The sequence below is a fragment of the Halictus rubicundus genome, chromosome 1 (genome assembly GCF_050948215.1).
Source record: "Halictus rubicundus isolate RS-2024b chromosome 1, iyHalRubi1_principal, whole genome shotgun sequence".
NCBI lineage: Eukaryota > Metazoa > Arthropoda > Insecta > Hymenoptera > Halictidae > Halictus > Halictus rubicundus.
In genome coordinates, this window is record NC_135149.1 from 29,100,706 (window position 1) to 29,118,785 (window position 18,080).

At 36.7% G+C, this 18,080-nt stretch overlaps 1 protein-coding gene and 1 long non-coding RNA gene across 8 annotated transcripts in view; one reads left to right on the forward strand and one right to left on the reverse strand.

Annotated features, from left to right (window-relative positions):
• LOC143360273 (NAD kinase) overlaps positions 1 to 18,080 on the forward strand; it is a 54,370-nt gene that overhangs the window by 27,026 nt on the left and 9,264 nt on the right. For 5 of the 7 annotated variants that reach the window (XM_076798988.1, XM_076798996.1, XM_076799011.1 and 2 more), the window contains one exon: positions 10,957 to 11,040. In XM_076798988.1, the coding sequence (XP_076655103.1) occupies positions 10,957 to 11,040 (84 nt within the window). Of the gene's footprint in view, positions 1 to 4,671; positions 4,870 to 10,956; positions 11,041 to 15,794; positions 15,954 to 18,080 lie in introns of those variants that run through there. The other 2 variants (XM_076799003.1, XM_076799016.1) reach the window with 2 other exon arrangements.
• LOC143360340 (uncharacterized) lies at positions 9,600 to 13,663 on the reverse strand. Its single transcript, XR_013083254.1, has 3 exons — positions 13,614 to 13,663; positions 9,967 to 10,087; positions 9,600 to 9,858 (listed from the first exon to the last, which is right to left on the reverse strand). It is a non-coding gene; the product is annotated as an uncharacterized LOC143360340 (long non-coding RNA).

Below are 18,080 nucleotides of genomic sequence, written 5' to 3' on the forward strand. Positions count from 1 at the left end.
AGATTAACCCTTTTGTCAATAACCGGGTATTCACTTTCAATTTCTTTTTGTAACGTATTTCTTGAAAAAATTTACATTAATTTTGCTATCTGTTTAAAAAGATGATAAAGAACAAATAGCAAAATTATTGTAAATTTTTACGTTCCTGGACGATCACAGATTAATTTCTATTTGAGCCATAAAAATGTGTATTGACATAAAGTGTAACATTACTGTAGAAAATTTTGGTTATTGACGTAAGGGTTAAATAGGCTTTTATGGGATTATCAGAAGTCTAGAATCCGTCCAGACAGTATGAGAAAGAACAGAAATGAAAAACTAGAAGCTAGAAATAAAAAATGTTGGAGATTTTTGCACGAGAAGTTTGGCCAGCTGAAAAAGAATTAATTATTGATTCAGAGAAGCAAGAAAGAAGGACAGCAGATCATACTAATGACTTAGGTAAAATAGAGTGATTCTTAAATTAAATTTTTACATTGATACTGCCTTCTCGTGTGCTGGACAATTTTTTTAATAAAGATAAATTAATCCATTTTCCGTAATTTCCGTCAATATTCGATATAATAACACTTCATTGGAAAAGAATGATGGAATTACTATAGAAACGAATTGTCATCAGTATAAATTGGTCAGACAAGTTAAATAACCTGGTGACAACATTTGTTTGTCCGTATTGAGAGTTGTATAATACAGGTATTAACATGAACCGACGTTTAATTGACCATTTAGGTGCATCGAGAATAATCCTTTGAAAATTTCGCAAATAATGCGAAATAATAAAATAATGAAAATAATGTGTACTTGTTTTAGTGTTTAACTGAAAAAATGAAATCAGAGAAAAAAGCTGACAAACTAGAAGAGTACAATAACAGAATCACATAATTGCTATCAAAGTTAGGAAAATAGTAGAAAAATTAGTAGAAACAACATTCGCCCTTAATACTAGGTTTACCCGTCAAAATGACGGGTTCTAATATTTTTAATTTACAATTATTAAAATTCTAAAGATACATCCATGAGGAATTATTCAGCAAATTTACTTCTTTGGGTACATGTTATTAAAAATATTAAATAACATTATATAATATTATTTAATGATATTATATATGTCATTATGTTATTATGGTAATAAAAAAAATGGCTAAAAATGTGGGCAGCACGTTCTCGTTATTTCAATAAAGTAATGTAAAATAGTCACTTTTAGTGCTCCCTAAACCTAATGTTAAACCTGAAAACATGCGGTGAGAGCCTTTGGTCATTCCGACAATTAAAATTCACTGTTCAGTCATTTACATTCTGCGACAAAACTATAAGTGCCAAACTCAATGAAAATTCTATGTAAGTCTTGAGGTTTGTCTTCCTTCATTCGTAGTGTTATTGTTTACATTATATAAAAATGAATTCTACAGTCCTACGAAAAATCGAAGGCTACAATTCCAAGAACTCGGGAAATTTATGTAAACATGCAATCCTCGTCACGACAAAACTATAAGACAGCAGCTATAAAAAATCGAGGTGGCACAAAACACTAGAAACTATAAAAAATCGAGGTGGCACAACACACTACTAACAAATAGAAAAAAATCTTTTTCATTAACTTCCACCCACTTCTTCTTACCTAAAATATACATTCTCTTATAGTCTTTTGTCGCACCTCATTTCATCAAAAATTAAAAATTTTAATGAAACCTTTTTCAATCCAATTCAACAACATTGCCGCTATGGAAATGTATGTTCTTGATTCTTTGTATTAGCAACGAAAACTTTTACAAAAAAAAAAAAATTAGTATTAATCAAATATTAGCTAAAATCGCAGGTATCTTATAGTTTTGTCGCGGAGTACAAACCTTTTTCAATCCAATTCAACAACGTTGCCGCTATGGAAATGTATGTACTTGATTCTTCGTATTAGCAACGAAAACTTTTACAAAAAAAAAAAAATTAGTATTAATCAAATATTAGCTAAAATCGCAGGTATCTTATAGTTTTGTCGAGGAGTGTATTTACAGCGATAAGATACGACATAAACGAGCATTGTTGCGCAACCGGTGCTCAACTATCGTGTATACGAACCGGGTGTAGGCTACGGTGTCCGATACTGGACGATGCCATAGAAAGAATCACATAATTGCGGGCCGGCTCGGGGCCCGCTCGTCATTCCGCCGGTGGCCACCTTGCGATCCGGTCCCTTTTTTCGCAGTTGGCGCTGCTCTCGCCGGTAGTTATGGCAGCTGGACCGTCCTATATTCGTCGGGGCTAGAGGACGTGTCGGTCGCCGGAGTCGGGTGAAAGTGAGCTGGGGAAAAGTGAGTTTTTACGCGAATCGGTAAACGATTTCCGGCTTCGATGGACATAGACACGTGAACAATGCGGTGTTACGTTTGAACGTGAAGCGGGATGCTCGGGATGATCGACGACGAGAAATTGTCGCTTTGAAGTCCACCGTCGTCGTCATTGAACGTGATCTCCGGGAGACGCAATCAGCGACGAGAGGAGCGGCTGTCGCGCAATAGTCGACGGACAGATTAGTTTCAAGGCGAGCACAGTGATCCCCTTTGACGAGGACACGCGAGAAAATTCGTTTTTCTACAAGCCGGAACTTGGCCGCGACGAGATATTGTTTAGGGGAATTACTGGGACGAAACGACCTGATGCAGATCAAACATACGACATACAAACATACTTCTTTTCTACGTGCTTCGACGAATTTTTCAAGTCGTTCCTTATGTTACGCACTTGCGTGTTCCGTTAATATAACAATCGTGAGTTGAAGATAACACACAGTGCAGTACAACGATAGAATATCTGTTTTACTCCGTTTTTATATGCTCCAATAAATTTTTAAGTTAATCGTCACGTTGCGGACATTGTGTCCCAGTAATATAATAATTGTGGATAGACTATAGCAGACAGTGGGACAGAAAATCTGCAGCTTCTGATTTATATGCTTCATTGAATTTTTGAGTCAATCGTCACGCTGCAGACATTGTGTTCCAGTAATATAATAATTGTGGATAGACTATAGCAGGCAGTGGGACAGAAAATCTGCAGCTTCTGATTTATATGCTTCATTGAATTTTTGAGTCAATCGTCACGCTGCAGACATTGTGTTCCAGTAATATAATAATTGTGGATAGGCTATAGCAGGCAGTGGGACAGAAAATCTGCAGCTTCTGATTTATATGCTTCATTGAATTTTTTAGTCAATCGTCACGCTGCAGACATTGTGTCGCAGTAATATAATAATTGTGGATAGACTATAGCAGGCAGTGGGACAGAAAGTCTGCAGCTTCTGATTTATATGCTTCATTGAATTTTTGAGTCAATCGTCACGCTGCAGACATTGTGTCGCAGTAATATAATAATTGTGGATAGACTATAGCAGGCAGTGGGACAGAAAGTCTGCAGCTTCTGATTTATATGCTTCATTGAATTTTTAAGTTGCAGACGTTGTGTTCTAGTAATATAATAATTGTGGATAGACTATAGCAGGCAGTGGGACAGAAAATCTGCAGCTTCTGATTTATATGCTTCCATGAATTTTTAAGTTAATTTTTAAATTGCAGACGTTGTGTTCCACTAATATAATAATTGTGGATAGACTATAGCAGGCAGTGGGATAAAAAGAGAAAAAATATATAGGTTCTAATTTTTATATGCTTCGACGAATATTTAAGTGAATTTAAGTCAACTTAAGAAAATCTTTAAGCTTGCTTCTTTTTTATATGCCACAATGAATTTCTGAGTTACTCGCTATATTGCAAACTTTCTGTTTGATAAACATAAAAATCGTGGGTAGAGAACAACATGATAAAAGATCTGTAATGCTTTAATGAATCGTTAAGGTAACTATATTGCACACATTTGGAATCGTGGAACAATTAAGAAATGGAAGCACATTTAAAATCATAGGAAAATTGAAAAAAGGAACCACCTTAAAAAATCACGAAAACAAATTTAAAATGGAACATTTCCAATTATTGGACAACTGAAACATGGCACCGCGTTTAGAATCGTCAAAAACTCTAAAAAGTAAACCACATTTAAAATCGTTGAACAATTAAAAAAATATTTTAGATTCTTTGCTGACTTTAAGTCATCGTTCGCGCCAAATATAAAAGAAAATGGCCCCCACCACTGGATATAACAAATCACTCCATAAGTATTGACAACATAACAGAAATCGACTTTGGATCGCAGTTAGGTCGTCTCGTCCCACCGGGCACCGCGTGGGAGATAAAGATGGAGTTCTAACGTCAAGAAAAAGGATCGTCCGCCCTTGAAACATAGTCCGTTGGTTAGGCAGTGTCCGAAGGCCGCCATTAATTTCCGATAAATCAGCCTTCGTGTTCCCGCCGATTAGTTCCGCAAAAAGGGCGGCGGCATCGTTTTGCAACGGATACGATTTTTATGCAACGCGAGAATCGCCGAGTCAGCGACGCGTATCGGCGATATCAGTCACCGTCGAGCGATATCATTGGATGTCGATCGAAAAAATACGGGTTGATAAGCGACGGTCGGTGCAGCCGCTCGGTCGGTAAATCCGAGGCGATAGATCGCCGGCCGCGGATCCCTAATCGAAGTCGTTCCTCGATTGCGTAACAAAAAAAAAAAAAAGAAGCCGGGTTCCAGTTTTCGATTTGCATAGGCGTACCTTGGACACCCGGCGAATGGCTTTCGCAACAGATTGAATCTCGCCAAAGGGGAATATTGTTGCTCGCCGTGCAGGGGAATTTTTCCGTGCGGTTCTTTTTGCAAAATGACCGATCAAGTGTCGCCGTTGCTGGACGTAAGAACCAACGGCCATCTCGACGCCGATGGATCGATCAAGTCTTCGATGGGTCACGCTCTGCGCAACAGAGTGCTCAGGTAGATAGTCTTTTTTTTCGTTGCAGCTGACGTTGCGGTTACAGCGAATCCGAAACGCAGTGGCACACCAAATTTTCAACTTTCAGCAAATTCTCGATGTTCACGCTGTTGTAATTCTGTAAAAAACAATACGTTCATAAATCCACATTACATTCAAAGTTTGAAACCTACACTTAATATATAACTCTCAATAATTTCATAGTCCATCATTCAATTTTTTCTGCGATATTTTTACACGACTCAGCAGGTGGGAAACTGAAGACCCATTTTCCCTAAAAAATCTTGCAAATTCAAACGTCTCCAGAAGCTTTCAAAAATTTGTTTAATAAACGAAACTGCCGCAGATTTGAAGAGTTAAGCTTGCTTTTTAAAACGACCCCTTAAAAATTTATGTACGATTTTTTTCGGCCGTTTTACTAAACTTTGAGTGTAACTTTACAGGAACAGAAAGTACACTATGATGGTTTCACGTGATCGGATTTGTTGCTTATTTGTTTTTTTATAAAATGTCTTCAGAAAATCGTAGATCAAGTTTTAAGGTGTCATTGTAAAGGGGAATGCTCAGTCTTCAAATCCATGGTAAGTTCGTCCTCGAAACAAATTTTTTAACGTTTTTATACACGTTTCAATGTGCAGGAAAATCGTCTTGATTATTTCCTTGCTTGTTGCATCGTGGAAAAACATCTGAGGAAAATATTAACGATGAATTAAAATAGTAAGTGGCTTCACGTTGTAAACAGGTTTATTGTTGCACGATTCTATTTTAGTTACATTAGTATACATTATAATGAGAGTGCGAATCTTTATGCATATTTTCTGCATCAATTACGAGACACAAGAGCTATGTAACGGTGTCTTTCCCTCATTAACAATCTTAAGATATTGAAAATAATTCTTGAATTCTTTGAATCTTTCCATTGTTTTAAATCGCATAGTTTGTCACAAATGCATAAAATCCGCAGTCCAATTATTTCCTACAACAGTTGAAATATTGATAATTGTTTGAAAATCGGAAATTCAGTGTGCCAGGATTTTTTTGTAAATAGAGGATTCTTCCGAATTGTTCTGACGATGGTGTTGTTGTGATTATGTCAATTTGTTACACATAGATCGCACCGGGGACTCGTGGCGCTAATTATGTTGACGCAACCGGAGTAGATAATTGCCGGTCGCTTCATTACTTGACCCTTTTTCCAGCCAGCTTTTTGTTGGTAGAAATTTATTATCGGTTGGAAAATCTTTATGGTAATCGTAGTTTTTGAGGAGCTTGACGCGAATGGAAACTTACTGCTTCCCCGTTGCTAGGCGACGGAAAAGAATGTTATTATATCTGTATTATGGTTTGCTGTATTGTTTGTTCGGCTCGAGATCGTACTGTGGTGTTTACTGTAAATGTTTAAAGGTCTGCGGTCTTGATTACACTGTTCTTCAAGTTGATCTGGTTTATTTCGATTTTAGATGCATTTTTCGTTTGTTTTATCCGTAGTGCATCGTAGAAACAACGGTTCCTTTTTACCATTATGCTCGTTTGTCTTGCATTTTATTTGCAAAAGATATTCTTGATCTTAATGCAGTATCTGGGTTATTTTTATTTGAGCATTTTGGAGTTTATACTTTTTTTTTTAATAGTATTATGCTTATCTGATTTGATAAAGTCATTTTTCTAAACCTAAAATACTGTTCAGGCAATTTTTATTCCAATATTTTGCGATTCCAATTTTCCCTTGTATTTTTATACTTATCTGATTCACCAAAGCTATATTTTTTATAGCTAAAAAACTGCTCAAGCAATTTTTATTTGGGATTCCTGGGATTTCTATTTTTCCTTACATTCTTTAAAAAATTGTATACGTATCTGATTTGTCAAAGTCATTTTTCTAAACTTAAAATACTGCTCAAGCAATCTTTATTTGGGGTTCCTGGGATTTCTATTTTTCCTTACATTTAAAAAAAAATTTATACTTATATGATTTATCACACTGATTTTTCTAAACTTAAAATACTGCTCAAGCAATTTTTATTCCAATATTTTGCGATTCCAATTTTTCCTTATACTTTTATACTTATCTGATTTACCAAAGCTATTTTTATATACTTAAAATACTGTTCAGACAATTTTTATTTGGGGTTCGTGGGATTCCTATTTTCCCTTGCATTTTTAAAAAATTGTACACTTATCTGATTTATCAAAGTAATTTTTCTAATCCTAAAATACTCTTCAGGCAATTTCTCTGATGTACCTCAATGCACATTTTTCTTTGCTCTTTGACCCCAATTTACAAGGAGGTATCTTTCAATTCTGGCGCATAGTTCAAACAATTTTTCTCTGCATATTTCAAGAATTAAGAACATATCTTCTCTATCCCTAAACAACGTTCTCCAAAAATTACTTTTGGCCCGAACTCGAGACTCGACCAATCAATCTAATACCGCTAGGCTTAGATCGGATCATTCTGGAAATCCGATTGAACTATACCACTGATCCGTATCTGAACAGCGATATAAGCCAACGCAAACAACTCTCGCACGTTCCTAATACGGAAATAGATTTCCTTCAGAAGTGCGTAAACGACTCGGCTGATAGATACATACATCGCCATTATCATTTATTTTCGTTGGCAGTGGTCACGTGATCGGTCGATGATGCGATGGGTCTCGTTTATCACACTTGAACCAACACTATCGCGCTCTCGTGCACGTTGTATAAGCCTGTTCGGAGTGTGTTATCACTGCGAAGTTAGGATCAGCGGGAATGTTGCCGGTTGATAATCAATCGGCGAACGGAAGGTCTTCAACCTCGAAGTCAGCCGATCGGCGGCCAAGTATAATAATCGGTCTCATTAAGCTGGCGGACAGATAGTGTCACGTTTGAACGCGTCTTACGTCAAGCGCGGACAAAGAGTGGGTTGATGCATATTCACCGTTTTTCTGGCATACGCACATGCTCGGGAATTATGTGTGAAACCGGCCTCGCGCATAACGTTGCAACGTAGCTGACGTTTCCACGGCACACGTAACAGGTTTCACGATCGAATAAACGCATATGTGCGCGCAACGTCATCGGTGAATCGGTAACGATCGAACGTTCCCGAGAATTCGCGGGAAAAAGTGCATTCCGCGTTCAACGAAAAAGTTGACAAACGAACACGCATCATAACTGTGACGGTCCATAGTGATTGCAAAGAGGGTCCCAGCAGTCGCTTCGCCGACGCAATTGCTCGTGCTGTTGCGTCGCACAGTGGGCAATTTGGACAAAATTGGATTCAAAATCAAGGAACTTTCGATAGGAATGAGGTAGAGCGATGAAATCTTTTTTAAATGAAAGCTGCAACTTTGTAGAATAAGGGAAAAATAGAGAGATTATTACCATCCAATCATTTCAACGAAAAAAATGACTTCATTAGTTTTTGTCACAAAAATCTATTTTTTGCAAAATCCTGAGGTCGTAGACAAATTTTGAGACCAGATTTGAAATCAGCGTGAAAAAATCTATGGGAAATGATGTATAGCATGTTATAAAAAAATTTTTTCCGCGCGTGGTATTGGAAAAACTAAAATTTTCTTGAATTTGTGCGCGTTTAACGAATTTTCTCGAGGTTAGAAAACATTCGTACCACAATCTCTCTATTTTTCCCATATTCTACAAAGTTGCAGCTTTAATTTAAAAAAAATTTCATCGCTCTACCTCATTCCTATCGAAAGTTCCTTGATTTTGAATCCGATTTTGTCCAAATTGCCCACTGTGCGACGCACAGTGTGACGAATGGCCTTTTTAGCTGGACAAAAGTCTAAATCGCCTATTTTTCTATATTCATCGATTAATATGTTTACAGTTGTATAAAATATGAATAATTATTAATTTTTTACAACATTTAGTTGGTTTTTGTTAATTAAACAATATATTTTAAGTGATTTATAATTAAATATAGAATACAACAAAATTAATAATGGACCTGTGTAACACAGAATGATTTAACAAGTACTAGATATTGTCGAAGAAGACGTCATTTTTAATTATGGACAAAAAGAATGTAATTTTGGAAAAATTATAGTAAATGTTACTTTTTGGAGATTCAGACATATTCTAACGAGAAAGAATTATTCTTTGGTTTAGTATAAGCTTATGTTGTTTATACTAATTTGTTTAGATTAATCTAAAAATTTGTATTTCCTATTTAAACTTTTCATAATTTTTATAACGAATGAAATGTTTTGATTCAACGTACCTGATTATATCTAAGGAAGATTCTGGTATAACGTTTTCACGTATAAAGTGATAACGTAACAAATAAGCACTAACAACAATCACAGTAATTATAACAATAACAATACAACAACAACGATAAAAATAACGAAACTGAAAGATATAAGAAAAACGCAAGGGAGATGTACACTGCACGCTAATCGCTCTGAGACTGAAGAAACGAATTTTCATACGAAGAAAGTTCAGAGGAAAACTCGGAGATCTTATCATGGTTTATTCCTTCAATATACACTGAATGAGTCCAATCCATAGGTTTCAACGAATAGACTAAACAAACCGCTAATTGTAAGTGGCGACGGCAATCGGCATCGGCTGCGTTCGAAACGACGTAACTTCATTGTAAAAATTAGTATAGTTCTGCAACGTTCTGCAAGCCAATTTTGGTACTAAAATAAAGTAGAGAATCTCTACTTTATATTTATATGTAAAAATCATCGCGTGGGGCGACGTGGCGCCTATACTAATTCATTAACGAAGAGTAGTAACATGGGCGTTTCTGTGGAAAAATAAGTACCGTCTTTGACACTTAATTTACAAAAATAGAGGAATGTTATCGATAATTTGGAATTACTAAAGTGAAAATACATGTTTTGAGATGTTACATCCATCATATATAGGAAATTTAAACACTCCTTAGTACATTTTAACATATTTCTAGCGCGTATGGAAATGTGCCCATTCATTTATAGGTTAGGTGTTCGTTTTTTAGGTGAAGTTTACACGCTCTGTAAACATACAACAAAAGAATTTTAAGTTTTAATATTCAAGAGTTTTAATACATGGTTGTTTTAGATTATATTAGCACAGTTAGTTTTTGTTGATTTGAAAGTTACTTTTGTCCAGCTAAAAAGGCCATTCGTCACACTGTGCGTCGTGCCAATCTTCTTCATCTTCGTCTCCTCTGCATCGTGAATCTTCACGCCACTTCCGGTCACGAATAATCGTCAGATGACACTAGAAATCGTGTTCACACTGATAATTAGAATTGCGGATTTTTATGCAAATTAAGAACTGTTTACATTGATTCTAATTTCTTTTTTCTTTTTTATGAATATTCTAGTTCCCTTGACGACAGTTGGCAATTGCTTAGCTGTACGCATCAGGAAAATCCTCTTTCATGCATTTTATTAATCTAGGTAGACTTCCGCATAACGCGCGGTACACGTGCATTTCACGTGGCAGTGAATGTTCAGTAAATGCAAGAAAGAGTGTTTAAACAAAAATGTGAGTTTTCCTTGGAAGAAAATTTTCTCCGTGGTTTTGTTATCGCGATCGTCCGCAACTGTGTCTCCCAGGGACGGAGCGTCTATCCGCGAATAGCAAAAAAGCCACTATAGTGGTTCGTACCGTTCGAACTGAGGCTTTCCACGGAAAGCCACTATAGTGGCGTACTTAAGGAGCTATTAACGAAACATGCAGACCAATCAGAGCGCAGATACAGCAGACTCAGCTTCTGGCTCAGCTTATGCCAACGCCACGCTCAGCGGAAACCGTCCCCGATCCTGGATCCCCCTGCTATAGCTGCGCTCTAATTGGTCCGTGTTTTTTTTTTTGTTAATAAGTCCTTAACAAAGCCACGGAGCACATTTTCTTAAAGGAAAAAGTTACTTCAAATGATCTCAGGACTTTCAAAGCAGTACAACATTTTTGAGACAGCCTGTATAGTCTCTGTAAACAATTTTTTGATCGTGTTGTACAGAAGTCTACTGTACGATCTTTGTCCTGCTCTTGATCAAAGCCCAGGAAAATAAAATTTTCAATGCAAGATCTTCTTCCCGGATGTAACAGGAACCTTTTTTTGATAATTTTGTCTCTGTTTACAGGAGAACGAGGAGTCTGAACGCGCCCAGTCCCATTCAACAGTTCGGCCCATGCGGGCGTATTATGAAAAATTCCGCGATGGTCATGTAAGTAGAACCTTTTTTGTTTTCCGTTTCTCTATTGATCCTGTTGAGAGAATTCTAGTGATTTTCCTGTTGATTTTGAATCGAGGCTGATGAATCCACTCCGAAATATCTGCCTCGGAACAACACATAATCCATAATACAGTATTTACTCGATATATGTCCAAAACAAGGGCCCAGGGACATATATCGGCCAGGAGATACTATTCTTTGATCCAAGCCGAACGGAGTAAGCCCCGCGGTAGTGGGGATAGTACCAGGACTTGTATCGACTAGGCCTTTTGGACATATATGGAATAAACACTGTAGTTGGTGACAAACAGGACACAGAACCTCCGTATACAAATTAACGGTGAATCTGCAACGCAAAAATAAATTGAATTGAAATAACCTACCCTAACCTGACCTTCACCTACTCGGTTATGAATGGGGGTAAATAGAGCAAGATGAAAATAGACTCGAAGCAACCAATACTATCAAGAGTTCGCGTTTTCTTTTTGCTGTCATTGCTCGTGGAATATTATTGTTTATTGCATAACCTTTCCAGAGAAACCTTTTCTTACTCACGGCTGAGAAATCTATTGAAAATATCTGCCTCGGTAAAATACAAAACCTTTTGAAGTAAATATTCCACAATTTTTTGTCCTTCGACCGCACTGAGAATGTGCTTAGAATATATAATGCTTGTATTAGAAGGTTGTGGAAGATAAGGAAATAACAATGTCATTCTAACATGTTTGCTTGCAACTGTCATCGTTCTATTTTGTATGTAATATTGGAAAACGGAGCCGCGTAGTTTTCACCGTGTTTGAAAAGTGGAGACCACTTATCCCGTATAATTAGGAAAAATTGTTTAAGGAAGACTGTACACTTATTGCCACGGAAGATGCGTAAATACAGTACTTCGGAACAATTTCTAGATCGCGGGTCTAGATCTGTAGATCGGTGAACGATCACGCGGGAATTGTTTAGAAACCTGCGGCGTTTCGAAGAAATGTTCCGCTCGATACGGCTAGAAAGTCGCGTGGAACGATTACGACGGCGTTAAGGACGTTTTTGTTTTAATAAGCCGATTTGTTAGCGGTTATGGCAGCGAAGGAAAGCGAAACACTCGGCCCGCGATCGGTAACGCCATCATGCGCACGAGCCGCGTCGCGACACGACCTAATTGCCCGTAACAATAATTCCCCGAGCGGGTCCGAGTCCAGGTTTGTTAACGTAATAGAGAAAAAAAATGACCTTATAAATTCTATACACGACAAGACGCTTGAATATGCAAAACCGCGAACGATGATCTAGCCTTCAAATAGTAATGGCCGAGGAAAGCTGACGCACGTCGTGCGCAGAGCAATCAGAAGAAGACCGCAGAATCATTATTATTTCGAACTTCGAACATTTCCTACAATTCCAGAAAATTATTTAAATATTCGACGCTGCACCGATTACATTGAAGAAGCTATTTTTATTTATTTTGCTTCCTTGATATGTTCAAGGGTACGAAAAATGTACGTCAATATTTGCCACAATTTCTCCGTTTTGTTTGTGACACTTTCAGCGCATTGTTTGAGAAAATTCCGCCGTATTGCGACAATTTCGAGACCGTAGAACCATACTTGAAAATTCCAACGACCACAATCTATTCTGCATACATTTACATAAATCTACCTTAATTTTAAATATTCAACCATGCGCTAATTCCCTTAAGGAAGCTAATCTCCATGTTGATGACGTTTGCCCGATACATTCTATTTATCTTTCATATATTTTCTACTTTGTTCCCCTTTATACATTCAGGGCTACGGAAAACTGAAAATTCCAAAGATACCATCCCTGTCTAGAGCAATTAAGATTATTTACAACATCCAGCGTGTATAAATTTTGCACATCCTACTTGAACTTTTAGATATATTGCACTTAGAACGTATCAGGAAGCTAGAACAGCATTCTTACATATTTTATGCTTAAAACAGCAACTTTCATTTCATCGAATTAAATGCAATCTTGATACGACGCGGATATTATATATTGCATTCGAAAAAATTATGCCACCTCGGTGCATTTACTGTCTAATTCAGAATAATTATTATCGCACGTAATTCCGTAGTATTCGTTATGTCATTCGAAAATGTTATGTCGCTTTTCTGTTAATTTATTGGTTTAGAATATTCATTCTAGTGCTGTCGGCTGACAAGAACAAGGAAACTCTTCAGATAAACTAACAAATCATTGAACAAAATATTTGTACGCGTGTTTCATCATCGACTCGTAATGCATGCCGTGCGTCCTGACTACGAGAAAATTTAGAATATTAGAAAATTATTGTCTACAGTTTTTCATGAACGTATCAAGATACGTTTTATGTTTAAAACTGCATGGAAAATGGTGAAAATTACAATTTTTCACAATATTCCTCCTGTAATAGCACTTTTCAATGTCTACGATTTAAGACAGTTGTAAAAATCGGCTTTTACTATTTTTCTTGCGACATCGGCTACTCAAACTTTGTTAATAACATTTTTACTCGCCTTCTAGTGGTAAAATAAACCAGCCTCTTCATTGCAGAAGTTTGCACACACCTGAGAATTTCAAGGCATTGGTTCTGTCAGATCTAGGAATTGAATTTGTACCGTTCAAATTTTAAAAAAATTACCTCAAAATTCCCCAATGAATTTTGATTCTACTAGGAATAATTTTACGCGATGTAGCAACAATATAGCATTAGTAAGAGAAGAATGAATACTTTTGACTCGCGCACTGGTGGTAGAAACCAGAATCAAATTCTGAAACGTGCGCCAGTTTGCCTTTTACCATTCCCGTGAGTCTCAATTGTCTAAAGTCGCAAGTCACCGTACCCTTAATTTTCATAAAAAGAAGCACGTTGCACGCCGACAGTCGAGCGTCCCACTTCCGCGATTCGTAACAAAAGAATCGCCGAAGATTAGAGTGGTGTGGACGCAGGTGGCGACCATGCTCGGAAGCCAGAAGCTGGCAATTGCCGCGAAACGACCGGCTCGCGATCGTGTAATCAAATGTATCATTCATTAGTTACTCAGCAGTAGCGATGATTACGTTCGTCGGAGTAGCCCGCGGCGCGCGTGATAGCGGTCGAATCGAAAAATCTGAATTGCATTAGCGAAACGATACATCGTCGATCGTTGATCAACGAACCGGCGCACGTGTCCGTTCGTCTAACGATCGGCAAGCAGAGCCCGCAAGTGGACTTTGATGAAGGTGCTCAGGTTTTAACATAATTTACGCAATCATCCTCGTGTAACTTTCCTTTGTACCCGCGCGTTCTGTTCCTGCGATGCCTTTTTTCGCACGTTTCTCCAGCTCAGGCGAATCCAGACGCGCATTGTCCTCGGGACGCATCCCCTAACTCGTGCGCTGATTCATAATTCTTCTCCTGGTTGCGTTCCCATTTTTATTCCTTCCCGAACTGCCCTAATTCGAAACTTATTCTTACTTTTACCACCACCGGTCAAATGGTTCTAGATTTTTATTTGACAATTTTTGAAATTTATGAAGATGCTTTCACGAGCGATAAATATCTTTAGTAGAGCACGCATTGCAATGAGAACCGCGCAAAGTCTAAATAAATTGAATCTTGTCATTTTTATAAGGCAACGTGTACCTGTTACGTTTATAGCTCGGTGCGTTTAGTGTTAAATTTTACCCTAGATTCTAAATTATTCCTTCTGAGACTTCTGAGATTGTTATTAACACTAGGTTTACCGGACCCGTCAAAATGACGGGTTCTAATATTTTTAATTTGCGATTTTATTTCTTCTTTCACGAAACTTATTTCCTTAGGTATATATTATTTAAAAAATGGCTAGAAATTTGGATGGACACAGTCTCCTTATTTTTGTAAAGTAATGTAAATGCTCTCAGTGCTCCGCAAGCCTAGTGTTATTAAAATCATTCAGCTTCCTGCACCGATTAATATATGACCTCCATTAAATTTTCACTCATCGTATCGTCATTTGTTGCGTCATTAAAAATGGTGTTGTACACGTTGTTTACTCGTCCGATAATTAATTTCAACTTTTCCTATCCTCCTGTGCGCACACGTTGAATTCCGTTTTCCAAATTCGAAACTCCAAATTCGCAAGGTTCAGTTTCCGTTTCAAAATTCTGTCGAATTTATTCTCCAATTAGCACTTCTTTTCTCTCGTGTTCAGGGTTGATTAAACTGTAGGATACTCTCATCGAAACAGTATTTAGTGATTCTTTCGAGCATTTCGCTTCCAACTATGATTATTTTACTTTATCGTGGACGATAAAAAGTGCATTAGTGTTTCAAACGTTTCGCGATAACGAGCCGTTTAAGGAAGCAGTCGAACTGGTTCGGGACACGTTGCAAGCGCGATAAGACCTCATCTTCGGTCGTACAGCGAAACAGGCATCGCCGTTGGTTTCATAATAAATCGATTAATTTATTAAACATGAAAGTGTAGCGTCGCGGATAGTTTCCCGAGCAAGTGACATAATCGCCCGTAATTCGTCGACAGGGACGCGTGTAAGAAACGGAGAATCTGATCGATCGCGGTAGAAAGTAGGCGGCTTTTTTCTTCCAGGCTGGCGTATAGCCGGGGCATAGTGAATTCGATTGCATCGAGCATGGTCAGTCCGATGGCGAACCTGTGCAAATCCGTGCAAACGCTTGGCGGCTATCCGCTAAAACAGACGCACGTGTGAATCACAGAAATCGGCGTCCGTTTGCGTCGCGCCGCCTCGCCTGAGCCCCGCGTGTATTATTCGCATAATCACGGATCGCGTGCATATGAAACCGTCTGTGCGCGCTTGCGCGTCGTCCGATTGTTTACCGTTAAAAAACGTACCGCCGTGTTCGGTCCACGTTCAGTGCTAGCGCGACTCTCAATCCGGTACCACGTCATGGTTGGAACTGTCAGGTAGGCTACTCGGAGGACACTCGAATCACAGCTTCATGCAATCCGTCCTAGGATCATCGGTGCACTCGACACTCCGTTGAATTTGTGCTAGAAGACATAAACGACACCGAATTAGCCATCGATCATTAGTAACAACCGCGTTTTTTTCAATCAAAACTCGATTCTAATACTCGCAAGTTTTAGTGTAAAATCATTTCCAACTACCATTTACTACTTCCAATTTTTAATTCAAAATCGGGTCTGGTATTGTCAATTTTTAGGTCGAAATCATTCCTAACACTATCCATTTTTATTTGAATATCATTCTTGACATTGGCCACTTTTTGTTCGGAATTATTTTTTATAATTTTTAACTCTAAATCGTTTCTGGCATTGTCAATTTTTAGTCCATGTCGTTTCTAACTGTCTCAATTTTTAGATCAAATTAAATTTTGGCGGTGTTAATTTTTTATTTAAATTTTAACGCTGTCAATTTTTAATTTAAATTTTAACGCTGTCAATTTTTAATTTAAATTTTAACGCTGTCAATTTTTAACTTAAATTTTAACGCTGTCAATTTTTAGTTTAAATTTTAACGCTGTCAATTTTTAATTTAAATTTTAACGCTGTCAATTTTTAATTTAAATTTTAACGCTGTCAATTTTTAATTTAAATTTTACCGCTGTCAATTTTTAATTTAAATTTGAACACTGTCAATTTTTAATTTAAATTTTAACGCTGTCAATTTTTAATTTAAATTTTAACGCTGTCAATTTATAATTTAAATTTTAACGTTGTCAATTTTTAATTTAAATTTTAACGCTGTCAATTTTTAACTTAAATTTTAACGCTGTCAATTTTTAATTTAAATTTTAACGCTGTCAATTTTTAATTTAAATTTTAACGCTGTCAATTTTTAATTTAAATTTTAACGTTGTCAATTTTTAATTTAAATTTTAACGCTGTCAATTTTTTATTTAAATTTTAACGCTGTCAATTTTTAATTTAAATTTTAACGCTGTCAATTTTTAATTTAAATTTTAACGCTGTCAATTTTTAATTTAAATTTTAACGTTGTCAATTTTTAATTTAAATTTTAACGCTGTCAATTTTTTATTTAAATTTTAACGCTGTCAGTTCTCTTAGTGCAAAATCATTTCTAGTGGTCCCAACTTTTAGTCGGAAATCATCTCTATTCCTGCGAATTTTTAATTCAAAGTGAATTGTCAATTGATTCTGTCAATGTTTAATTCAAAGTCATGCCTAGCATTGCCAATTTTGGTTTAAAATCATTTCTACTATTTTTTATAATTTACTACTATCTCTTATAATGTAACTTTTAGTTTAGAATTTACTTCTACTTCTGACAATTTCTTATTCAATTCCAATTCTGACAGTATTCGTGCTCAATAAAAATTTTGCATAGCATTCCTGTTGAAAATAAACAAAAATTGATCTCAATTCTCTTCCGCTTAAAATTCTTAAGAATTTTCAAAAAATATTCACTCACAGTAAAAATGTCTTATTTTCCCATAACGTAACAGTACAAATTTTTACTCCAAAATACTTTTAACATAGTTCTGTGTGTTGTCCAAAACAAATTAAAATGAAGTGCAATTATCTTCTTGTTTACTACAATTCCAAAGGGATTAATCAGAGATTTTAAAGAAATATTTATCGATATTCAAAACATGTTATAAAAAATTGACACTGTCGAAAAACGTGCCTTTCTTTAATCCTGCATCGCTATTTTATAAAACGTCCTAAGTTTTCATTTATCTCTCCTTTTCCCGCGCACAGTCTACCAACATTTCGCTAAATTTTGCAACCTAATCTTCAAACCACAAATCTTCGTGCAAACAGAAATCAGACCGAGACGATAAGTGAACAGGCGCCCAGAATGTTAAGTATTGCATTACATGAAATTTACAGGAACACAAAAATAATTCGTTCAACGCGACAATGAAAGAACGGGCTAGCATAGTAAACGAAATTGTCACTGTTCAAAGTGCAAGCATGCTACACTAGCCGATTCTTTCAAAGGTCGAGTGAGCAGTGAATCGTGTTAATCTTCTCGTAAATTTCATGAAGTCTAACATACGTCTTTTTGCTGTTCAGTAGTTCAATTAATTATACAAAATTTCCCCA